This window comes from Lolium rigidum, chromosome 1, assembly GCF_022539505.1.
Source record: "Lolium rigidum isolate FL_2022 chromosome 1, APGP_CSIRO_Lrig_0.1, whole genome shotgun sequence".
Lineage (NCBI taxonomy): Eukaryota > Viridiplantae > Streptophyta > Magnoliopsida > Poales > Poaceae > Lolium > Lolium rigidum.
The window spans coordinates 251,516,773-251,528,746 of record NC_061508.1 but is presented as its reverse complement, the minus strand read 5'-3'; the positions used below and the strand labels follow the sequence as shown (position 1 = coordinate 251,528,746).

Sequence of the window (11,974 nt, the reverse complement as noted above, 5' to 3'; positions counted from 1 at the left end):
GCTGAGGAAGTTCAGAGAGCTGTTGATTATGGAGATTCTTTGATTTTTGTCATTGTATTTTTGATGAATTTTGTCTAGGAGCATTCTGAAGATAGATAGATTGAAAAGCTGACTTAATATGGAGAATTGTACGGCAGTAAACTGTATATAATTTGCTCATAGCTTATCTTATGTGAAATGTGTTCTGTTCAGTTGCTGCTCCATTAGGAGTCAATCACAAGTCAGTTGGAGTAGCAAATAATTTGAACTCATTTTGAACACACGACTGAAATTACAAATGATTCAGTTCATAATAGAGTATCAGCAGTAAAGCCAAACAGAAGATTCAGCAATGGTTCTATTCGACATATGAGTGTAGTTGATGCACCAGGAGAATAAAATACAACAAGATTAACATCATATCATCTTTTATTATCTCTTTGCAAAAATACACAGAAGAGGTTCCTGGTTAACAAAACCCACCACCATCAGCATTACATATGATACCATATCAGTGTTTTACATTTTATTGATGACTACACCCAGACGATTGCACGCTTCGGTTCAGACTACACTCTCCTTGGCTCGACTGAGACCAACTTGGAGCATTTTTGTGGCTGTTCTTCTCTTGTCCAATCTACACGGTCGTGCTTACGGCTGCTCTTCTCTTTTCCTGTGAGACTGACAGAGGTATGGCTAGGAGATTCAGGTTCCTCGGCACGATGAATTGGCAGATCGGCAGCCTGACCAAGAACTGCTTTATGCATTCCTTCACAGATACAAGATCCTTGCAGGCACATAAACAAGAGCACATAAGATAACAATGAGTTAAGTTTGGGAAAAGAAATAGTAGTGGTAGTGCACTGGAGCCTGGGTTTGCTGGAGCTCCTTTGAAATATTAAGTAGGGCAGACAATACATCAGTTTATTGCATACATGCTGTAAAATTCAAGCCTGGTTCATCTCTCAACCAAGGAAAAATGTACCTCGGCTATGCTCAAGCCACAAGAAACATATCCAACTAATGGAAATGGAGATAAGCTGTACAAACCCAAAAAGAAGTTCACCGTCAGCACAATATAGCCTCAGCTATAATAATCAGAAAATACACAAAACAATTGGTCCAGAGAAGTAAGACAATCATGCAAATACACAAACACCAGGATTAGTACAGTTACACACTATGAACCCTTTTACTGGTGGTAAGCAGTAACAAGGTAGCATGACAGGACTGTTATAAATTCTAGTCCTTCTACTCACCAGGCGCAGGTGCAGATAAGGCATCATCCATCTCACCACCGTCTTCGCCATCAGCATTATCTGATTACAGGACTTCACGAGCAATCTCTTGCTCTCGCGACAACTGTACAACCAAAACTCCACAAGTACATGAAAATTGTATAATTCAGCCAAGTCCTTGAGAAGTGGAACTCAATACAATAAAAAAATACACTCAGAAAAATTCATACTAGCTAACTGTATGATGCAAGGATATGCAACACTAGTGCAGAAAGAGATGGAACATGTTAGAAAATAAATGCTTGAATATGAAGAGCTCCCAGTGATGGCAAGATGTAAAATATAAATATTCAACCATAGGCTGATAAAACAGTTCTTTCACCAAAAGTTTTAAGTGATAATGCTGCGGTTTATAGTAGTAGTGCATTAGCATGCAGTACTGTGATTTGATTATGAACTGGGACTAACAAGTGATATTTGCATAACTGCACATTTTGTTGGCTGAAATTTTATAAAATCATAGTACCGTTAGTTACTACTGCATGATTTGGCTTGGACCAAAGAGAAAAGTATTTAAGAACTGTGCACAATACACAACCAACTTGTCTGTACGAGTCTGAGAATTGCAACCCAGCAAAAAGAAAACAGTTCGAGCTGCTCACCTCTCACCTGGGAGCAGCAGATCGGCCTCTCGCCGGAAGGAGGCGTCAGCGGCGATTCATAAGAAGGAGGCGGCGGGGCAGGGCCGCAGGGGCAGAGGCCGCGGACCGGATCGTGCTCTCCAGCGGCCAGGGCAGGCGGGCGGCAGCGGGCACGGGGGCAGAGGTGCAGGGAAGTTCCCAAAGACAGCGGCGAGGCCAATCCCCGGATAGCACCGGCGAGGCCCGGCGCGATCGCTGCATCGCCGAGATCCCCATCGTGCAACGCCCGCCTCCGCCTGACTGGATCGTGCTCTCGAGCGGACAGGTTATGCGGGTTGAGAAGTTACAGTAATACCCCAGGTTATGTAAATTAAGAATTAATAATTTATTGCGTAAGATCGACGGCTGAAATAATTCCAAGCGGTAGTACTGGGTAGTACCAGGAAGTACTTGCCAATCACCGTAAAAGGTTTATTCTTTCTCAAACTTGCCGAGTCGAGTAGTGACGCAATCAATTTGGATTCGCTCTTCCCTAAGACTTACAACGTTCATTATTGGTTCCATAAAGTTCATTGCAGCCACTCCACCAAATCCTAAAATCAAGTTAGTATTCGATACAAATAACAGGAGAGAACTTGTTTCGGCAGAACCACTTCGACGCATCACCTCCTGTCTGTCAGATCTCACACCCCTGTCAGTTGAGGATGCAGTGCTGGCGGCAGCGACGGCTTAACCGACGATTCTCGATGGCGTGGCCGGGAGCATTGGCATCGTCCGCCGACCAGACCTCCACGGCGAGGACGCCCCTTCCCATCGCATTGGCCGCACTCAGAGCATGCTTATTCAGATAACGATCTGAAATTGGGGTCATCGCCGGATTCTCTGTTGTTTCGGTGGATTCAGCGGTTTAATATCTGGCAATCGGCTGAGCCCTCGCGGACTTGCCTCCTTCTACGAGAACACGAGATGTAGGAAGAGGACGCCCGGATATGAAAAATTGTATCTGACACTCTGAACGAACTGTGCTAGCCGACTTAAACTAGAACTGTAGTAGTATTGCCCAGTCTGACGACAGTATCTCAGCCGCCGAAGATGCCGGCCAGCTCTATTCCAAGGCCAACTCTGGCCGAGACTCACATGTTATGCTGACCATGCTCTGATGCTTATACGATCTGGGCTAAATCCTGTGTGATGAATCTGACGGGTAGATGAAAAAAAACAAGAAAAGAAGCATTGTAGAAACTTGTGATGGAAATCAAGACTAGCAAAACAAGGTGGTTAATGAACCAAAGACGACATATCCTATGCGAGGCAGGCAGTGTACTAACTAGATAAAAAAGTAGCCGAAAATCAGTTTCTCAAAGTTCACATGTAAAAATAGTATGCACCATCTTATTTCAATTCAGATTCAGTTCTAAAGACAGACCAGATGGTAACAGTACGTACAGAAGTTGATATTTCTTTTCACACCCAAGCAGCAGAGAACGGGCAGCCTGAAGGAGCCGCCATAATTGCGTCTTGCACGGAGTTGCCGGTCGGGCTCGCGTCCTCGGTTTCTTGCGGGATCGGCGTCGGCCACGCGTCACCGTGGGTCGTGTTCCTGGCCTTCGTCGTCATGTCGTAGGAGCTCGAGCATCAGGCCGCCTCTACGCCGCTCCCACACACGGAGCTGCTCCCCCGCCGAAGAAACTCGCACGAGACCTGCTCCCTCCGAATAAGCTAGGAACTAGGCGATCGCTAATCGACTGCAGCCTGACTGCAACACACGTGTACGTGCGCCTATTCTTTTGGAGACAATCACGTGTGCTGCTCGATCTCTTGCACTAATGAAAGTGAGCACTTCTCACATACGTGCGCACATGTTTCTTGATTTAACTAAAGCAGATACAAATTGCTTGTGGATTAGTTCTTTTTACTTCCTATTATTCCATAAAAAATAGATTGGAATTCATCTTCCTGGTTAGATTGGAATTCACCTTCATGTTTTCAGAACCTGCAGGATATCTGCGCGTCAAGAAGCACCTCAAGTTTAAGTGAGCCACTGTATACTTGCATATATTTATTTCCATCACTACAGCAATGCTCCATCAGGATCTTAGAAGAGAATGCAGTGTATTTAGTTAAGACCAAGTCACTCCATGCGTTGTCATCTTAGCACCTAAATATTGTCGGCGTTATTTGCTTAGAATATGATTTTTTACAATGTGGCAATGAATTTAGAATCTATATATGTTGCTATATAGTACGTACAACTATATAGCAACATTATGTTGCAGGTAATGCGTGTACTGCATGGATTTAGAATCTATATATGCAATGCTTCAAGCTTGATGACGTCAAGCTTAGTAAAAAAAGGTTAGTATAGCCAATATTTCTTACCATATGAGTTCATACAAATTTAATTTGCTCCATATATGGATCTCTATTGTTTTATAATATAGTTTTTCTTAACTTAATGATATTTAAAAATCTTAGACATATTTTTAAGCCAAGAAACAGTTTTCATCAAAACACATCAAAACATGAAGGTTGATAAGTTGTAAAAAAGTTAACACCATATGTAAATTGGATCATAAGTTGCATTACATGGAGCCAGCCTAATCCAAAGTAGTCACAATTATGTTTGTCATTGATGCTGTTATCACTATACGTCCCAACTCACTTTCGATGGTGCAGAGATGTTGAAAGCATGATTTCCACCATTTTATTCATCATATTCAACTTTTTTTTTTCCCGTAGCAACGCACGGGCAAATTTCCTAGTACCTACTAATAAGTAAGGTTTCTTGTTTCGTTCGTTTTTATTCACCCTTAAGTTTCGTCCAATTTACATGGTCTGCCACCGCCGAGTTAAGAAAACGATTCGAAAATACTTCCGTACGCGAAATTGATTCTCCTTCCCCAACAAACGAGACCTTCTCCTCCCGCCGGTCCTCCCTTCCCTGGTGCCATCCCGCGGGCCGTGGCTTATCCCTGTCCCGCTTCCTGTGAATTCGATCGCCGCCAATCCCCTTGAATTTCGGCGGCGGCATCGCCCGACTTCCTGCAGTTGATGCCCTCCTCCAGAATCTGTCCCCGTCTTGGAATCGGAAGGATCGATCCTCGGGGAGGAAGGGATGTCGTAGAGGGATGGCCCGTCGCTGACGGGCGCGGTGGTGTCTCCGGAGGTCAAGGCCACTCTCACGGGCGTCGGGGCGGCGTCGCCCTCGATCCCACCATTATCCTCCATGGTAAAAGGCTTCGACCCCCACTTCTCCTACAGAGCAGAGTAGAGCAGAGGACCCTGTCCGGTGGTGTCCTCACGAGCTCCCCGACCTCCAACCTCTAACTCCCCGGCTCACTTGCCGGCCATGACCGCATCCTCTGGTTTCCCCCGACGCGCCGCATCGTGCCGCGACTGGGCATCCCCGCACGAGTCGTTGAGGGCATCCACGCACGAGTCGTTGAGGGCCTCCCGGTTTTGCCTACCATTCTCCTAATATATCCGGCCTAACGAATTCGAGTTTGTTGTTTGCGCCTGAGCTCACGCCAACAACCCATGCTCATTTTCTTGATTTTTTCAACGAATTAACCAAGCAATAAGTGTTCGGAGGGGATTTGGGTTCTTGTATGCCACATTTGAGGGAACTGAGAGAGATTTTGTGGACGGATTAAGAGAAGCTGGTACTTTTCTACTAAGCCTACTTATGCGTGTTGCTGTTTATTTCAGCGCATGCATCTTAGAAGCCGCTGGGTGATTTCAGAGGTCTTGTGAACCTTGTGCATGTCACGGAGAGTGATCTCCAATAATTGCTTTGCAAATGTCCTGCTCTTGACCGATTAGCACTTAACTCGATCATGTGGACTTTCCATGTCCTTGGGAATTGGCCATGAACGCTCCAGCATTTTTTCTCTTGGCAATGGTACTTCGGCGGAGAAATTACAGACTGAGGCCATGAAGGCATGGACGTTACTAAATATTCCAACAAGGACCCAAGCACGCACTGGTTATAAAGTCTTTTTCAATACACCCGAATAAAAAGGAGCTCCTTGAATATCTGGGAGGGCATACAACATTGTTGAGCGACGTAGTGTTTTTAGCTTGCTTTAATTCAAACTCATGCATGTAAGCATGTTAAATTAAGGGAGTGTCTAACTGTCACCTAGCTGATTTCTCAGTTTGCCATAGGTCAGATTTCATTTTGACCCACCGCACCCCACATCACGTCAGAAAACACATCGTCCCACCCCCATCCCCCACGCCGGTTTTTCCTCCTCTCAGTCGACCGGTTTTTTCGTACTCAGTCCGGCTATCCTGAGTCAACCTTAGTGGGCTGCCTCCGGATCCTACTTAGTGGGCTGCCTTGCAACTGTTGATTTACAAAAATTAGTGGGCTGCCTCAGGATCCTACTTAGTGGGCTGCCCATACATATCAAAAAGGAAAAAATCCCTAAAAAGCCCTTCAATAAATGACACGAGGCAGCACCTTCTTCTTCTCCACGCAAAAAGACACTTATCGGATCGTCCTCTTGCCACCAGCACCTCGCAAAAAAGGAGGGGGATTGATCGTCATCCTCTAGATCTACAAAGGGGAGAGCCAAAAAATGGACGGGAACGAAACATCAGGATTTGGTGGCATACCAGGAGATCCCGGACAAGCATCAGGATTTGGAGGCCTGCAATCCCAGGTGTTGCCATCTCTCCCCATTACATCTCCCAGAGTTCATCCTGTAGTCCATGTAGAAGGATCAATGTGCATGATGCAAAAACAAACACAAAACAGAAGGTCTCCTGTAGTTTGTGGATCACCTTCCTTCCAACACCTTTTCCATCCACTCAATCAACAAAGTTCAGATTGACCTGCACTTAAAAATCAAAACTGGGAAATACACTTATTGCTTGGTTAGCAGACTACAGCTCACCAGTGGATCAATACACTTATCTGTACAACAATTTTGAGTTTAGAACCGGTCTCCAGGGTAGGAACTGCAGAATGTAGACACAATGAGATAATGACTAACCTCTTCCCCCGGTCCTGTTCTATATAATGCCTCTGACATTATTCGCCATCAAAAGCATGAATGATTGATACATTCTCACTCTGCAAAAAGCAACACAGCATGTTACAAAATAAGATCAGGACCAGGACCAGAACCAAGTATCTCTCTGGCATAAAATCTAGTAAAATTCATAGGTACAGTTCTTAGCTAATCAAATCGAAGTGGGGGATTCTTACCGAGAACCCCATGTGGCCGCTAATCATAAGAAGAAGAATTGAAAGATGACCGAGAGACTCTTAGATCAAAATAATAATACTAGAAGGTGAAATCAACATGAGCTTTCACAAACATCCAGTTAGGAAACTGCTACACCATTACATGTAAGGCTGTTCACCCAAAACCCTCTTTAAAAGCTCACAGCCCACCAACTACAGACGGAAAGAAAATCGTTGCACACATCCACGCACACACCCCGCCACTAGGCCCTAACCTGCCTTATTTTCTAGTGCATTGAAAAGGACTAATTAAAATCTTCCTGGAATGACACACTGATAAATGTTAAAAAGCTATCGGGTAGAGAGAGAGATATAAGAAGCATCGGATAGAGAGGTACCTTGAGGAGGAGTGCAGCGGCTGCTGTTAGCGCTTGATTCATGGCAGACGGAGATGAGCGACTAGGGCAGTAGGTTCGAAATGAGAGATTAAGTCAATGAAAAATCTTCCTGGAATGACACACTAATAAATAAATAAAAGCTAAGAAATGAAAGGCTCATATCCGTTGCAGGTTTCCTTCTTTCGTAAGTTGAACTAGCAAGGATTGGCGCGGCGGCACGCCGCGCCCGATGTTTTTAAATTACGCCATCTAAAGAATAAGGGACAATCACTACGCCATCTAAAGAATAAGGGACAATCACGTTGAAAAGGTGGAGGTGCAGTAGGATTCGGGGCATGAACAACATTAAAAAAAATCCCAAACTGAATAGACTATTGTTCTGCACGGCTAGAAAAAGACCAGCGCTGATATTGATTCAGATGCATTACAAAGATCATTGAGGATCAGACACCTACGGATACAGAACACTGACTACATAACAAAGTATATACTGAGGCACACATGCATCAAACTAAACCTAAACATGTAAGATCACTATACCAAGGCACGTGCTCTGAATATTATTGCTTCTTCTCGTCAACGCTCACTGATCCAGCAATGTTGTGCCTGCGAATAACAAATATGTTCCATTAAATGATCGGATTCTGTAAGCGCGTCTACCCAAAGACCAAGTGCATGTACACAGAAGGGCGAAGGCGGTTAGGTGGTGCTACTGATTTGCATTAGAGGTAATTACATAGAAAATTGTCCAACATAAGCAATGGATGCACTACAATAGTATTATCGATAGCAGGTGCCCACAAAATAGCTTTATCGATAAAATAATTATGCTAGTTTCATCAGTTTGAATATTTTTTTTCTTTCTCTTTCAGCTTAGCCTAACCTTTTGCTGGAGATGAGATATTGGTGTTTCCTACACGGAGGGAATTTCAGAGTTAGTGTTTTTTGTTGTTGTGGTGAAACCCTTTTTATTTAACTGAAGTTCGTTCTAAAGTTGGGCCTGGTTGCATCCAATGCTCTATTTAGGTGGAACAATTTCCAATGGTTTCCTATGCTCATTGTTTCCACTACAGAGAATGAAAGGAATGTGAATTGGTACTGCTACTGTAACTTCATCAGTATAGAATTAATGTGGGCATGTACCTTTTCTTGGCTAGTGCAGCAACTGCTTCTGAATTCTCTCTATTCCATGTTCTCTGATGCTGAGCACATTCTCTTAAATACGAAAAATTGCACTACGCGAGAGAGCCCATTTGTACAGATTTTTTTTTTACAATATGAGACAAATAATATGTATATGTAGAACCGGCATTCCTGAAAACCTGTAGGAAGGGAACATACCTTGTCAACAGCTACAAAGTGATGATGTATTCGTTACTCCAAATAAACAGAAAATAATTGAGCTGGTGAACTGCAAACACGAAGGCCAAATTTCTCGTCTTTTAGCATGTGCAAATCAAAACACCCCAGATGCCAAAAATTCAAAACATCAACGATCATACATAAGAAGAAAGGTCCCCATTCATTGAAAACAATAAATACATCTCCCTATTGCTAACACAAAGTAGTCTATTTCTGTAATTTTAGATCAGGTTGTTGATCTGAATATACTTGCAGCAGCACCTGGTCTGACAAACTAATACTGGTACCAGGCAGTAATTTGAGCTTATACAATAACACAAATAATGTTTGGTCTACCGAATACTATAGTAGCTAAACCTTCTTATCCAAGTTATTAAGTTGATAAAAGTTAATAGATTCAGACTTGTAGGTGAGCCTAATAAATAACATTGCATCAAAAGGTGATATACACAACATATCTTAACCTAGGTGTGCACACCATAAGCAAATGAATCCAAAGAGCAAGAGGAACTCGCCTATTATGAGCTGACAGAAAACAAATCCTTGCTCACTACTTCATCAGCTGCGCCCTAGAATTGGCCTCATCTTGACCTTGCATACTGCTCCTTTTCTATCTGGTATGCCTAAAACTTCAGTCCTTACATGCAAACAAATAGTCACAAAAATCAGTGAGCAAAATGAGCACCGTTTCATTTTTAAGTATATGAAAAGCTTTAGGACTGCAAAAGTACTCTAAGCAAATCTGGATAGTGAAGAGGATGAGGTGCATACCGTCAGGCGTTCATTTGGCACGACGAAGTAGCGTGAGCGATGCAAGAAGAAGGCCAAAAAAAGATCATGAACAATTCACTCAATCTTTCTCTCTCTACCAAGCTCTCTCTACCTCTGTACTGTGGCTCGTCACACCGTGCAAAAACTGACGCGGCTTTGGTGCACAACGCAAAATATAGATGGTAATTGCATCTTGATTCTTGACTCTTGATCCTTCAATGGCAGGCTTCGCAGCACCCCTTCAATGCGTCCACTCAGGAGCTTAACAAACAATGGCTGCAATCTGATCTGCTTCAGACTGCCATCGATGTGCACACAATTGTTAGCTTGATTAGCCTAAAAATAAATGTTGAATTGATATGTTATTCACAGTTGAGTAAATTCGGAGTTTAGACATGCAACTGAAATAGCTATACAACCAGCTGGAGGAGGTGGTCAGGTAAGGCCTGCCTGTAGTCCTCCAAGCGCCCATGAATCCCACATCTGCAAGACAACAGTACAGCGATCCTTAATTCCTTATAATGATGCAAAGGGATAAGAAACGAAATGCACACTGGATGGTACGCACTACACTATGATAAGGCCCGACAAAAATCCATGTACTCATTCTGGAGGGATGAGGAGGGATGAGGCAAATTCACAACCAGAAAAAGTAAAATTAGAAAATATTGTCTTGATGGCAATTCGTGTAGCATTTAAATTTTCTGTACATGTATCAGTATTTTCCCGAGAAATCCTAAAAAAAGTATTACATCAGTTAGTTATCAGAGAACCGCTTGAAAAGAAAAAATTCGCAATACATATTTACCAATAAGTCCAAACCTAAAATTATACGCAATCAATGAAAATCAAAATCAACCAAGTATATGCATCATCAAACTGATCATCTTACATGTTTGTTGCGCACGCAGAATTCCTGTACAGCTAAGGCGCAACTTATAATAGATGTACCATGTTCATGCAAAATCGGACCAATTAGCAGGGATTTAATCAAATAAGACCATTCAGCAACAATGCAGGGTCCCTGAATGAAACATGGACCTAAATGGTGAACTTTTGTGGCTAGGTCGCTTGATCAGTTAAGCATGTATGATAATATGTATTTAACTAATAGATGCATAGGAATAGGTGGGCATAGACAACAAAAAGGTCCCGGCTATTTTTGCTGATGAAAACTCTAACATAGTAGAAAGTAGAACACAACACATAAAAGGATAGCACATCTAATTCAGCCTGGAGGCATATACTGGTATCATAATACACTTGATGAGACAGAACACAAATAGCACGCCTGAATCTGCATTCAATCATTCAAGTAACAGAGTGTAGATGAACTGTAACAAAAGCTACCTGTTCTTGAGTCTTCATCCCTCTAAATCTCATCACCAGCTCCCGCTTTGGATCTTTTGAGCTAATATTTACTGCAGAACATAACAGATGACACGAGTTATAAGGGCCAGGAAAGATGGTCACTTTCAGAAACTTCAGAAACCTCAAACAAAGAAGAGTGAGAATGAAAAAATGTTTAGCCATTCTCTTTGCAGGAATGAAACTGTGACGTTTACCTAGAAACACAAGAATCGTGTAGATTCCTACAGCAATCCACGACTGAAATTTATTTGCAAGACTGAAACTGTGATGTGCACCTAGAAACGTTCAGCCATTTTCTCTTTGCAAGTTGAAACATCCTCCACGAGTCTCCTGGCGACATCTTCCTGAAGACCGCACAGATTCCTAAAGCAAAGCGATGACTGAAATCAGTTTCTGGCCCTTTCCATGAAATTCTGCAGTACGCTATTTCAGAGGAACAAAGTTGAAGTCCTCATTTGACATAGGAAAAAAAAAACAGACTAAAACTGAATCAGCCAAACACGAACATACCTAAAGGGAGTGCTTGAATCAACTGTCAAGGCTCAGATCTCGGACGATACAGGAGAGCTCTGGCGTGAGGGCAGTCCTCGCGAGTCCACTTCTGGAGCGCCTCCGTCGCGCTGCGCTTCCCTGGCCGCAACCAGAAGAAACGACTCCTCAGGTCATCCTCCTCGCCTACGACTATGACCGCTTCGTCAATGTCATCCGCGATGCTCAGGGTATCAACGCACTTGGACGTCCGTTCCTTACTTCCTTCCGTCGCTTCTCCTGACCCTCTCGCATCAGCACCGGCGACGCTGGAGGAACAAATCAAATATGACTTGAAATCTAGTATTCCGTATGAAAACAAACGAATCCACATCATGGAAAGAAGTCCATATAACCCCCTAACTATCAGGTTTGGGACAGAAGACCCCCCTAAGTTTAAAATGGGGCACTTAGCCCCCCTAATTATGTAATACCAGACAATTGACCCCCTTAGCACTGCAACAGCGGTTTCGAATGGTATTGCTGACGTGG

The 11,974-nt window shown here is 43.3% G+C and overlaps 1 protein-coding gene and 1 long non-coding RNA gene across 5 annotated transcripts; both read right to left on the bottom strand.

The window, feature by feature from the left end:
• Window positions 1-423: 423 nt before the first annotated feature.
• Window positions 424-1,943, bottom strand: LOC124683508. Of its 2 annotated transcripts, XM_047218005.1 has the most exons (4): window positions 1,880-1,943; window positions 1,239-1,341; window positions 965-1,019; window positions 424-766 (listed from the first exon to the last, which is right to left on the bottom strand). In XM_047218005.1, exons 2-4 carry the CDS (start codon window positions 1,293-1,295, stop codon window positions 549-551), a joined length of 330 nt encoding a protein of 109 aa, XP_047073961.1. In that variant the 5' UTR covers window positions 1,296-1,341; window positions 1,880-1,943; the 3' UTR covers window positions 424-548. The 2 variants fall into 2 exon arrangements, with proteins under 2 accessions (XP_047073961.1, XP_047073960.1); XM_047218004.1 differs by having other exon boundaries at window positions 1,239-1,892.
• A 5,887-nt stretch (window positions 1,944-7,830) lies between these two features.
• Window positions 7,831-11,739, bottom strand: LOC124683507. 3 transcript variants are annotated; one of them, XR_006996716.1, is made up of 6 exons: window positions 11,465-11,739; window positions 11,230-11,317; window positions 10,934-11,004; window positions 9,584-10,066; window positions 8,594-9,441; window positions 7,831-8,056 (listed from the first exon to the last, which is right to left on the bottom strand). It is a non-coding gene; the product is annotated as an uncharacterized LOC124683507 (long non-coding RNA). The 3 variants fall into 3 exon arrangements; XR_006996718.1 differs by lacking the exon at window positions 10,934-11,004; XR_006996717.1 differs by lacking the exons at window positions 10,934-11,004; window positions 11,465-11,739 and having other exon boundaries at window positions 11,230-11,373.
• Window positions 11,740-11,974: the final 235 nt, after the last annotated feature.

Excerpts from the sequence above, each read along its gene's own strand:
- LOC124683508 (XM_047218005.1), bottom strand. The coding sequence starts at position 1,295 with ATGCTGATGGCGAAGACGGTGGTGAGATGGATGATGCCTTATCTGCAC. Across the intron at positions 1,020-1,238 it reads CTTATCTGCACCTGCGCCTG|CTTATCTCCATTTCCATTAG; the intron begins GTGAGTAGAAGG and ends GGGTTTGTACAG. Across the intron at positions 767-964 it reads GTGGCTTGAGCATAGCCGAG|GATCTTGTATCTGTGAAGGA; the intron begins GTACATTTTTCC and ends TGTGCCTGCAAG.